Genomic DNA, 12,292 nt, shown 5'->3' on the forward strand with positions numbered 1-12,292 from the left:
CAATTTGACAAAATATTATTAAAATGTTTCAAGTTGCTTCCAAACTCAACTACAACTGCACCAAACGTTGATCACACTGCAGACAAGTCATAACTGAACACAATAAGAAAGAGAAAATAGTAATTTACTCTTTACCTGATGTTTTATCTGTGATTATGTCCGCTCACCTTTTCTGACAGGTTAACAAATTTGAGTTCCTTGTTTACATCCCATATAAGCTTAACCAATGCACACAGTCTGAGCTGAAAGGATCCATGATTAGATTACCTTTCAAGTTGGTTTTCGAGTTGTTCATTCATCACGTGACAGCATGTAAAGAGAGATGATTCAAACCGAGGACTTGAGAAATAAATGGATCAAAAAATGTTTGAGCTCTAAATGTAAATGATTGGCTTCTGTCTCCATGTGATGAAGGAGCGACTCAAACCGAGGACTCGAAATAAACGGATCAAATCTTTTTCCGGCCCTGACTGCATATGACTGGCTTCTGTCTTTCATGTGATGAATGAATGACTCAAACCTGATAGAAGACTCGAAAAAGGAACTAATATTCTTCTCCACCTGTACAAATGTGCGCATTAGCGAATTAATGAATCACTCTCTGAGAGGAATCATTGTTCTCGAGTCATACAAAAGATTTGTTTAAAATGAACAAACTGTTCAAGAACAAATTTGCAGTGTTTACTGGAAGCTTTACATGGTATAGGCTGAAACGTCCAAAGAAAGTAAATTTGGAGTTTTCTGTGTTTCAAATGATTGCCTGGAAAACAGTTTTGTAGTTGAAGTAATATTAATAATTTAGCTGCGTTTCAATTAGCAGAAACTATTTTGTAAAGTCATCAGAGAGAAGAGTGCCATGATTGGCTCAATGACCTGTCACAATGGCTGGCTATCATGCTCTTTTCTTTACTTTGATTTGCCCTGTCATTACTTCAGAGTAACTCCACCTCTCATGCTCACAATTGCCCTGGAAATTCATCAAACTGGTCGGGGAAAAAAAGTATAGACTAATTTCAACGTAGCCAACTCCCCCACTTCAGACGTTATTACTGTTGAGAAAATGAACTTGGAATTACTTGGAAATTATATTCAGTGAGCGAGCTGGTATTTTACTGAGGACTGAGCACATTCAAATTAAAGCGTTCCCCTCTATGCCTGTGTTCATCATGACTCCTGCGGTGTTTACTGAGGATTCATTACATTGCTCTCTGCAATCGAGCTCATCAGTTGGGTTTCCGGATATGTAAAAACTTCATTCATTATGCTCCATAGGGAAATTGATTTCTAACAATAATTGATAAACATTTAAAGGCAGGCCTGATATGAAATGTATGATCTATTCTAATTCAATTTATTTTTAAAAACAATTATTGAGACCTTGAGACCACAGTGCATATCAATTTTCACTAATCAAGAGTCATATCGAGCAAAGAACGTGAGATGTTTAGCTCTGCCCACTTTGACAAATCAAGGCAAATGATGTACTAAGTGTGTGAATAGATCATATATATATGAAAATAAATGTTAAAAAACTAAAGATACTTGTTTCTAAGCTAAGAACCAACAGTTCTCACAAATGAACAGTGTTCCATCATTGTATTTGGATTGCGTTTTGGATTGGATTGGGTTGCGACTTTCCAAGTCTTCAAGGACGTCATTCTTTTCTTCATTAAAGCGATTAAGAACATTGTGTATTTTGTCTTTTGACTGAATTTTAGGTTCTTGCGTGCAATCAAAGTGTTTTGATTGTCTTTGCAGTTTGTATGTCTGGTTCATAGCATACAACATTTTAACAAAGATTTCTTTTTTGCAAGGAATGAAAATAAAAAAAAGACTGTTGAAAAAGTGGGGATGCACTAATGCACTCAAACCTGATCAATAACAGCAATCAGTGTTCAAATATTTCTTAACATTCACAGATGCTGATGGCGTCTTCTAAGTTACTGAAATAGGCTTTTACTTCAAACCCATGCTTGCTCTTTCTTCTTTCATATAAATGCATCAGTGAATCATTTATTGATTGCACTGGATGTGATTCTATTGTCATATAAAACCGTTTATACGAACAAGTTAAAATAGTGGGTAACACTTTATAATCATGGTCCATTAGTTTATGTTAGTTAATGTAATTACTAGCATTAAGTATGAATAATCTTGCACAACCTTTATAAGTTATTGTTGAACATTTCCTAATGCATTATTAAAATTTATAGTTGTGCTTGTTAACATTAGTTAATGCACTGTGAGTTAACATAAGCTAACGTTATTTAACTTAAATAACATTACCTGATATTAACAGAAATTAATAAAAACTGTAATAAATGTATTTCTATTTGTTTATGTTAGTACATACATTAACTAATGGACTGCCATTTTACAGTGTTAACAAATATTGCTCCTGTTGAGATATTTTCTGAAGGGAAGTGTTCTGAAGAGCTAAAATGGTCTCTTTTTGTCCACAGTGCCAATCAGAGGTCTATTTGTGGAGTTGATGATCTCACCCTAGTGCCCGAGTTGTGATGTGGGGGTGCGCCATGGCAATACAAGGTTCAGTAGTGAGCCTGGCTCTACTGTTCTTCGGGATTCAAGCTGTTCCCAGCCCCACCAGCAAACTAGTGAGGACCACAAGGGTGAGGCGACAGGTTCCAGAGGGGGGCGATCCTGCTGACAACCAGATGCAGCCTATGGTCTTCAATCACGTATACAACATCAACGTACCTGTAGAGTCCCTCTGTTCAGTGGACCTAGATGCGGTGACAGGTCCAGAGACGAACAAAACAGCATCTGGGAGTGATAAGATGCCGACGGAGTACACAGAGGAAACAGTGGACTCGGACAGCCAGGTGACCTTCACCCATCGCATCAATATCCCAAAGCAGGCCTGTGCTTGTCCTTCAGCTACCACCATAGAGCAGCTGGCAAGCCGCATAGAGATGCTGGAGAGAGAGGTGTCGCTGCTTCGAACGCAGTGTAGCTCCAGCTGCTGCGGAGAGAGCTCTGTCATGGGTGAGTCTGTAGGCAATTTCAATGATTTTATAAGGTTGCAATTGCTATGTGCAGGGGCGCATCTAATGAACTTGGCTATGCCATGTATGTTGACTCCACAGTATGATGCTGGCACAAATTGAATTGTAGGCTATGCTGGAAGTCAATATGATGAAGAATAAAGTGTCACCATGTTTTAGCGGTAAACAAAGACAGCAACATGAGTCGTTTAGTTCAAAGCTTTATTAATCCCCTTGGGTATTCTTTCTGACATATGGTACATTGCTTCATATATAGCAAGATTGACAAACTAAAATACCAACACAAGCAAAAACTGAAAAAAATAAATAAATTATAATCATTTTAGTGGTCAATCCCAGCTGGGCCAGTTGGCATTTCTGTGTGGAGTTTGCATGTTCTCCCTGTGTTCGCGTGGGTTTCCTCTGGGTGCTCCGGTTACCTCCACAGTCCAAAGACATGATGGTGAATTGGTTAAGCTAAATTTGCCGCAGTGTATGAGTGTGTGTGTGAATGAGTCTACATGGGTGTTTTCCAATACTGGGTTGCGGCTGGAAGGACATCCGCTGCCTAAAACATGTGCTGGAATAGTTGGTGGTTCATTCTGCTGTGGTGACCCCTGATTAATAAAGGGACGAAAAGAAAATGAATGAATGAATGAATGACTTTGAATGCTTTAGTAGAGGCTTTCTTTCTGCTATTTTAAATTCCACATACTGATAATAATTTTTTTTATTATGCCTCCATGTTATTTAAGCCTTAGAGAAGGCAAAGGTTGCAGCAGTAAACTCACTGTGAGATGGTTATTCAAAATAGTTTTTGCGGGGAGGTTCGAGATTAGGATAATTACAAAGGGGGCTGATCAAAAGGAGTGCACTAGAAAAAAATGATTCATTGGATTTACTTGATTTTTTTAAGGTACGTAATTGCAAACAATTCATATAGGCTAAATTTAAACGAACAAATAAAGTTGAACATTACTAAATGTAAGTTGTTTAAATCCAGTACATATGATTTGTTTGCTGACACTTACCTAGAAAAAAAAAGATCATTTTACTTTTAGAAGAGTAAAAGCATTTTTTTCAGTGTATGGTGTGATTTCTACTTAGGAGGACCACCCCAAGAGCCCATTGTTTTTGTTTATATTGTCTTGAATATTGGTCAGATAATGAAGTGTATTTCAAATAAAAAGCTCACTACCATCCTTTCACACTCCTAAACAGCTAGTCAAAAATTTTGTCTGATGCAATCTTTCTTTCTTTTCTTTGTCTCCTTTACTATGCCTTTATTACGCTCATTAACTACGACTTTACAACCAACAAATAAAAGAAGAAAAAACCAAACACATAATATTTAAACTACAAATTACTATTTACAAAATGGCTACAAAAGCAGCCTTGGTGAACATAAAAGATTTACTGATTCTAAGGTGTGCAGTTATTTTCAGATAAACATACATCTCTGTACACTGAAATCAATTAAATCTATTGTGTCTTTCATATTAAATGTCCTACATTTTATTGGGATTAGTGGAAAAGTGTGGTGTCTGACTATAACCTGTTGTTTTTAATTTGCCTTATAGCAAAAAGCGAACTTACTAAGTAAAAAAAGTAATAGGAAAGTAACCGTTTTACTTTAAATCAGCAGTTGTCATGTCACATGACATGAAAGAAATCTATTACTTATGTACTAATTGGTTTTTAGTATTATGCATTTGTAATGTGAGTTTGATTGCCATCTTGTGTGACGTCTATAGCCATACTGAATATAGCCTTTTACCATAGCCTTTTACCAAAAAGCCAATGTGGGTTTTTTCTTGGGCAGCATGAATATTTTGATTCATATTAAAATACATTTGTCATTTTCAATAAAATCAAGCCATAACTTGAGGGTAATTTATTAATTAATATGGCTAATTTCAGAAATTTTTTGTTTGGTACAAAGCAAGATTATACTTTGATAACGTTAAAAAGATAGTTTACCAGTGTCTATATATTAAACACTATTTTTACTTTGTGTTAACGTTATTTTTGTTTTTTCTTGACCATAGTAAATATTTTTGATTTTGATTAAATGAAATTTTATCATTTAACCAAAATTTTGTTTTGAAATTTTTTTTTTTTAAACCAAAGGTTAATTATACTTTGCAAAAAAATGAGTGTAACAAAATATTTATTAGTATTTTCTTTTAAGTTCCAAGTGTAATTTTTTTTATTTATTCTTTTTTTTTTTTTACCACATTACAGTTCACGTCATGTTATGATGTCATGGCTGTTTGTGTGTTTTTTGTTTTTCTTGAATTTTTTAAAATTGTTTCAGGGACCCATTAACAATTGTTCCTTAATAAAAGTTTTTAAATTACATACAGTAAATGTGGTGAATAAAATAAAATTGGTGAATAAAGAATAATAATCAGCAACATTTACAAGACAAAACACTACCAGTCATTGTTGGATAGGTTGTGATGTCATTGGCCATCTAAAACTTAGTATTAGTAATATGTAAAGCTTTCAAAAAGAAACAGTTCAAGTCATTTTAATTACATAAAGGCCCTTCAGTCAGACTTCTATATCCATCTCTGCATCCATAAAGTCTCATATATTGATCATTCACTGAAACTCAATAACTATTTTTTTACTACTGATATTTTTCTTTGCGCCTGTTTATGACACCATTAAATGAAAAATAAACCGAGTTATCAGGAGACAGTTGTCACCCATTGATCCATTTCCATCATAAAAATGTAAATTTGTGCCAAATGGTGCATTATACAAGAAAGATTGTAGCGTTTTATGATGTGAGATATAACACAGCACATCTTTCTGTAGCCAAATATACATAATTAAATATCATAGTTAAATCATACAGGCAGGTTATTTTACAGTAGATTAGAGTTCTCCATGAATTAGTTTCAAATAGCTTTTAGCTCATTGTACTGTGGGACAAAAACAGATATTCATCCTGATCCTTCTGCCGATTCTGATGTGACTGCAGTGCTAAGTGAAGAAGCAGTTATATTGTGCACTGACCCATGGGGACAACAGAAGTGTGGACGGTGGTAGTGTTGTGCTTGTTTAACGTCTCAAAGGGGCAGTCGAGTGGATTCACACCTGCAAACCTTGGCCGTGGAGCCCCTCCAGGGCAGCTAAAAACAGCTGAAACACTGCAGTAGTAAAGGGAAAGTCATGTTAAGCTATACAAATGAGGTTAGATTGTGAACTAGATTAATTACAGCACTGCTGCTGGATAGGTTTTCCCCTCAAGCCTTTGATAAGTTCTGTGTTTGCTAATAAGATTGCAAGATATTGCCTCAGAATTCTTAGTGTTTTTTCTACTTAGGTTTGATCTTAGTTTTACGTGAAAGGAAATTAAAGGAATAACGCAATGTTAATGATGACATTATTTATTCACAAACCTGTTTGTTTTTATTTTTTAATGAAGAAAGCATATAATTTTTTTAAGAATAACTTAGATTTATTTATGACATTTTTATTTTGAAAGGCTAACATAGGGAACAGAATGGACCACAAAGATAAAATAAATAAATAAATAAATACATAAATAAATAAATGACATACAATATAGGAGTATCACAAAAGTCGGTTTTGTTTGGGTAGCTGCTAAATATAAAAAAGAAGAAATCATCAATTATAACACTAAAATAAGATATGTATTATTTTTATTTAAAAAAAATAATACCTCATTACTGAAGCTGGAATTTCTTTGATACGATACCTTGAAAAATAGTGATATTTTATACATTTTTTGATACTGAGAAAAAACAAAACTTAATAATGCTATTATTAATGAGAATAATTTTTAAAAAATACACAAAATGCTAAAATGAAAACAGAAAATATGAAAATAAACCTCATTCAAACTATTCATGCAAATTTTGATACTTTAAAAAATATCGATATTCAATACCATTTTTGATAATGCTTGGAAGCAATCCTTAAAATACGTATCTTTTTCTTTTATAATAGAAACTAAAATAAAAATAAACCCTAAGTAAATTTATATAAAAATATTTAATAATAATAATATTATTATTAAGAATAATGAATAAAAATACACAAATATAAAATGAAAACAGAAAACAGAAAAAATAAACCTCATTAAAACTATTCATTCAAACTTTGATACACCTTGAAAAATATTGATATTCAATACCATTTTCAATATTGTGAGGAAATCACAAATAAAATATGTATCGTTTTCTTAAAAAACGTAACAATATTTTAAAAAATAATAATGAATAAAATTGCACAAATCGATAAAGAAAACATAAATAAAAATAAAAGATAAACCTCATTCAAACTATTCATACAAACTTTGAAATGATACCTTAAAAAAAATATCGATATTCGATACCATTTTCAATGCTGTGAGGAAACCATGCATATAATATGTATTATTTTCATTCATAACTAAAACTAAAATAAAAAGTAAAACTAAGTGAAATAATAAAAACTAAATATTTAATAATATTATTAATAAGAATAATGATTAAAATACAAAAAAAAAACAAAAAAGTAAACAGCCAAAAAAAAAAAAAAACTCATTTAAATTATTCAAAAAGCAGTTTCTCTGCACTTCTAAAACCCTGTAGTCAATTTATACTGTTCTAAATCTTACATATTTGTTTGCTCTCAGGTCGCCTAGACTTCGTCCCTCAGTGCGGCCATGGCACATTCAGTATGGAGGTTTGCGGGTGTGTTTGTGAAGAAGGCTGGATTGGCAAGAACTGCACTGAGCCACGCTGCCCAGACGACTGCTCGGGCCAGGGCATTTGCATCGAAGGCGATTGTGTTTGCGACCGTAATTTCGGTGGTGAAAACTGCTCCGAGCCACGATGTCCAAGTGACTGCTCTGACAGGGGCTTGTGTATTGACGGGGAGTGTGTTTGTGAGGAGGCCTTCGCGGGGGAGGACTGCTCACTGGGCAGATGTCTAAACGACTGCTCGGATCAAGGGGCCTGTGTGAACGGAAGCTGCCAGTGCCGATCCGGCTTCCTGGGGGAAGACTGCTCGCTCATCTTCTGCGCTAATAACTGCAGCCAGAGAGGTGTGTGCAAGGAGGGCTTCTGCGTCTGTCAAGAGGGATACACAGGAGATGACTGCACTTCAGGTCAGTGTTCGACGTTTGTATCAGGGGTGTCACAATTAATCCTTTCTATGGTGCATTAGGATGCACATGAGGACGAGTTGGTACTGTTTTAGTAACAGCATACATCTGGTTATGATGTACTGATGGTTTTCTGATGCCATTTGTCATGGTACCTTACTACTTTAAATACAACATGCTACTGTTGTCACGATACTGGAATTTCTTTGATTCTAACTTTTGAAAAATAACGATATTCAAAACTATTTTCGATACAACAAGGAAATCACTGCCCTGCACATATTAAGCTCCAATAATTCAGAGGGAAATTGTGTTGGTCTATACATATTAACTTTAGAGTACGCTGGGCAATTAATTGAAAAGTAGTTGAAATCGTCATTCAGAACCTATAATTGACTACATTTTTCCAGGTCAGTTTTTTCAGCTACTTTTCCTACCGTGTGTGGAGTCACAAGACCCCGCTCTATTAAGGCTGATTTATACTTTTGATTCAAATGCACGAGCGTAGTCCGGCACGGTCGCATACCCACACACCTTTCTAAAGAAAATGTAACTGCATATCGCACGTTTGCACTACATTGGCGATGATTGGACTCTGTGCCAGAGATGCCATGAGGCAGCATATTTTCTATTACAATACAAAAAATTATTTATATGAAAATATTTGTTTATAGAAGATTCAAGAAATGCACTGTTTAAAATATTATTTAAAGGATATTATATTTAGAAGAGATACTGCTTATCTTCTACTTTTAAAAACAATAAAAGTGATTAATTTTGGTCCAAAAGTGCAAGTTATTTATATAAATGTATTTAAATCTATCAAATGTATTTATTTATTTATTTATTTTTTTTTATGTATATAACTTGCACTTTTTATAAGAAAAAATAAAAAAAAATTTAAAAGATTATTTTAAAATCAAGCAATGCACCTTCATTCAAAAATCTCTCACTTGTAATATGTGAGCATATTTACTGTGAGAAAAATAAAATAAAAATAATAACATTTGTTCATTAATCGTAATGGAGTTAAAATGTTCAATTAATCGAGAGATTTAAAAACTTGAGAGATTTTTTAAAAATAAAAGACATTTTTAAAAAGTGACAGTAACATTAATTCCATTATTGATATTCAAATAGGAGCAGTTACCAACCTCTTAATTTTTTATACAACTCTGAAAGTCACTCTTTCACAATATCAGTAAATTAGCAGTTTTTCATATTTTATGATTCATGTTTTTTATTACTTTTTAAAATTTATCCCAGTTATTTATGCTTTTAAATTAGATTATGGGAGCTTGATCTTTCTTTCAACCACTTTTAACCTTGACAAGTACAAAAAGTGACTTCATTAACCTTTTTAATAGTTTAAAGTGATATATTGCCTAGGCTGGTGTTGTGTATTACGGTACAAATATCACAGACTTAATATATAAGTATAAAATAAAATATATACAGACTTATTTCCTGTATATTATTTCTTATACATTATATTATGTTTAAACTACTAAAATGTCAATAGAAGTTGCTTTGTTGAACTGTGCAGTTAAATTTTCATCTTTAAAAGTTAACAGAGGTCCCAGAATGCAATTTACAACCGTAAATAAACAGAAAACACTTGTGAATCACAAAATATTGTATGTTAACTGGTATATAACAGATATTTTTGACAGTGTGATGCTATTGTAATAGCAATATTAGATATTGGCAAGCATATTGGCCTGTTTGTGTTCTTTCTTGTTTATTTGTTTGTTTGTTCATTAACCAAAACTGGTTGCGGGGGTTCAGCGCTTGCCATTTTGCCATTGGATACAGAGGTGATATGGGGTGATGGTATAGTGTAGTATCTTCGCGTACAGCACGTGTGTCAACTGATACTGCTGAGAATAGAGAGCAAGAGAGCAAAGCTGCTATCGATGCTAACCAAAAGCAAGACTGTATCATTTACAGCTTGTAAATTTGCTGGGCCAGTGAAGGTACAGTAGAAGCCACAATATCAAGAGAGAAGGCTGAGAGGAAATTGGCTCAATAGGCTACATATGTAACAATATATTTTAAAATATAGGCTATTATTTAAGCCTATTAACATTAAATAAAATATTTGTCACAATACATTGAAATTGTGCTTGTGCGTGCGTGCGCGAGATAGAGAATACACACTTACTGTCAATTGTCGCTTGCAAGAAAAAGTTTTAATGCATTGCCGACTAACTGTAACATACAAAATGTGCTTAACGTCAGCACATTAAGCTTAAAATAATGTTTACGAAGAGCTGTGAACAGTGGTGGGGCATTTTAAGTTGCTTCAAAACCGCCGCATGCTGCTTTCTCTTTGACACGTGTGTTTCCCTCGCTCCATGGGAAAATAGCTTTATATCAAAGTGAGGCTACTGCACGCCCCCCATTCATCTCCCAATTACTCCACTCAGGGTTTATAGCTTTAAAGTCATTCTTTAAGAAATGTAGCCTACTTCTTTATATCAGTCAGTGTTTTCTTTATAATATTTTTTTGTAATTCATATACAATATATTATACAATCTGTTGCTTTTATTTATGTTTTTTTTTCCCCAACATATTCATTTAGGTTTACAAAATTTTGTACTGTGATCTTCAGTTTACTTTTTGTTAGATTATTTCCAATTTTTGCTTTGGTACTCAATAATCTAAAGCAGGGGTCACCAATCCTGGTCCTGGAGGGCCGGTGTCCCTGCAGGGTTTAGCTCCGACTCAACACACCTGCCTGGATGTTTCAAGTACACCTAGTAAGACCTTGATTAGCTTGTTCATGTGTGTTTGATTAGGGTTGGAGCTAAAATCTGCTGGACACTGGCCCTCCAGGAACAAGTTTGGTGACCACTGATCTAAAGTATATGCACAAAGATATTGCTAAGCATCCTCTAGAAAATATTTATTTAAGAGAGATCTGTTAGGGGTGTACTTGTACTTAGATTATTGAGTACCAAAGCAACATTTGGAATTAATCTAACAAAAAGTAAACTGACGATCACAGTCCAAAATTTAGTACACCCAAATTAATATGTTGGGAGCAAATATTAATTCAAATTTTAAGAAACAGAAAAAAAAATCAACAGAAACATAAAAAAATAAGTTGAAATGTTGTAGTTTGTATTTGTTACATTTGCAATGACTTGTTTAAATTTAAATGTATTGTTGTTCTATTAAAGATGTTTGGTGTATATACAGTATATTTGCTATTAAGTGACTATAAAGTTTTAATCATTATTAAGAGGTTAAGTTCATTAAAATGGCATCAGATTACGGCAGGCAAATGTTAACATTGCTTTGATTAAGCATAAACTTAACACTACCTGAGAGTTAACCGGCCCCACACCAGGCAAGTTTCCCACCATAAGTTGTTATTGGAAATTTGATTTATGAAACAAAATCCGCCATTAATAAACCTGACTTACTAAAATACGCCTGGCTGTTTCTCTAAGCTTGGTCTATAGAACAGCCCCCTGATTTATTTAATATCAAAATACATTTAAAATAAAAATAAAAATTGAAGATGCAGTCAGAATTTTGAGATGTGAACTCAAACTTCAATAGCCAATTTGGGTTAAAATTCTCAGTGATAAACTTATTATTATAAACTGCATTTATTAAGTGGGATGTCAGGTCTGTTTTGGGGGAAATTGCAGTTAAACATGTTTGCATCACTTCAGTAAACAGAAAGAATAAGGCTCAGCTACATATATGTCATATGTGGGTGCACAGGCGGTTTATAGCTTGTTCTTGAAACAGTTACTCAGATAAAACTAACTTGTACTTCAGATGGCTGCTTTTAATTGGCAAAGCTTTAAATGGTAATGATCTTTAACGTTTGTAGATCTCGAACTCCCTGTAATGGAATAAGAGTAAATATCAGTACAGCTATAGAAACATGGCCACAACAAAAAGAGCCAAAATAATTGCAAACGAATGAAGATATTATATTTTACTTAAAAAAAAAAAAAAAGATCATTGGAAATTACAACAGCTTTAGTGGCCAATTAGCTAGTGACTACATAACATTAGCACACTTGTTCACTTATATAGTTATAAAGTGTAATTACAGCTCACTAAATTGGCATCGCAAAGCAGTACAAAAGAGCATTTAACCGTTCGCCAGTAAAATGAGCCTGTGCTGTATTATTTAAA

The 12,292-nt window shown here is 33.7% G+C and overlaps 1 protein-coding gene across 10 annotated transcripts in view; it reads left to right on the top strand.

The window, feature by feature from the left end:
* The window catches only part of tnr (tenascin R (restrictin, janusin)), a 238,342-nt gene that overhangs the window by 147,264 nt on the left and 78,786 nt on the right, over nucleotides 1–12,292 (top strand). For all 10 annotated transcript variants that reach the window (XR_012385660.1, XR_012385666.1, NM_194383.1 and 7 more), the window contains 2 exon segments: nucleotides 2,463–3,006; nucleotides 7,660–8,133. Coding sequence is in view for 8 of the 10 variants with exons in the window: in NM_194383.1 (NP_919364.1) it covers nucleotides 2,520–3,006; nucleotides 7,660–8,133 (961 nt within the window). In the remaining 2 variants the exon portion in view is untranslated.

This window comes from Danio rerio, chromosome 2, assembly GCF_049306965.1.
Source record: "Danio rerio strain Tuebingen ecotype United States chromosome 2, GRCz12tu, whole genome shotgun sequence".
NCBI lineage: Eukaryota > Metazoa > Chordata > Actinopteri > Cypriniformes > Danionidae > Danio > Danio rerio.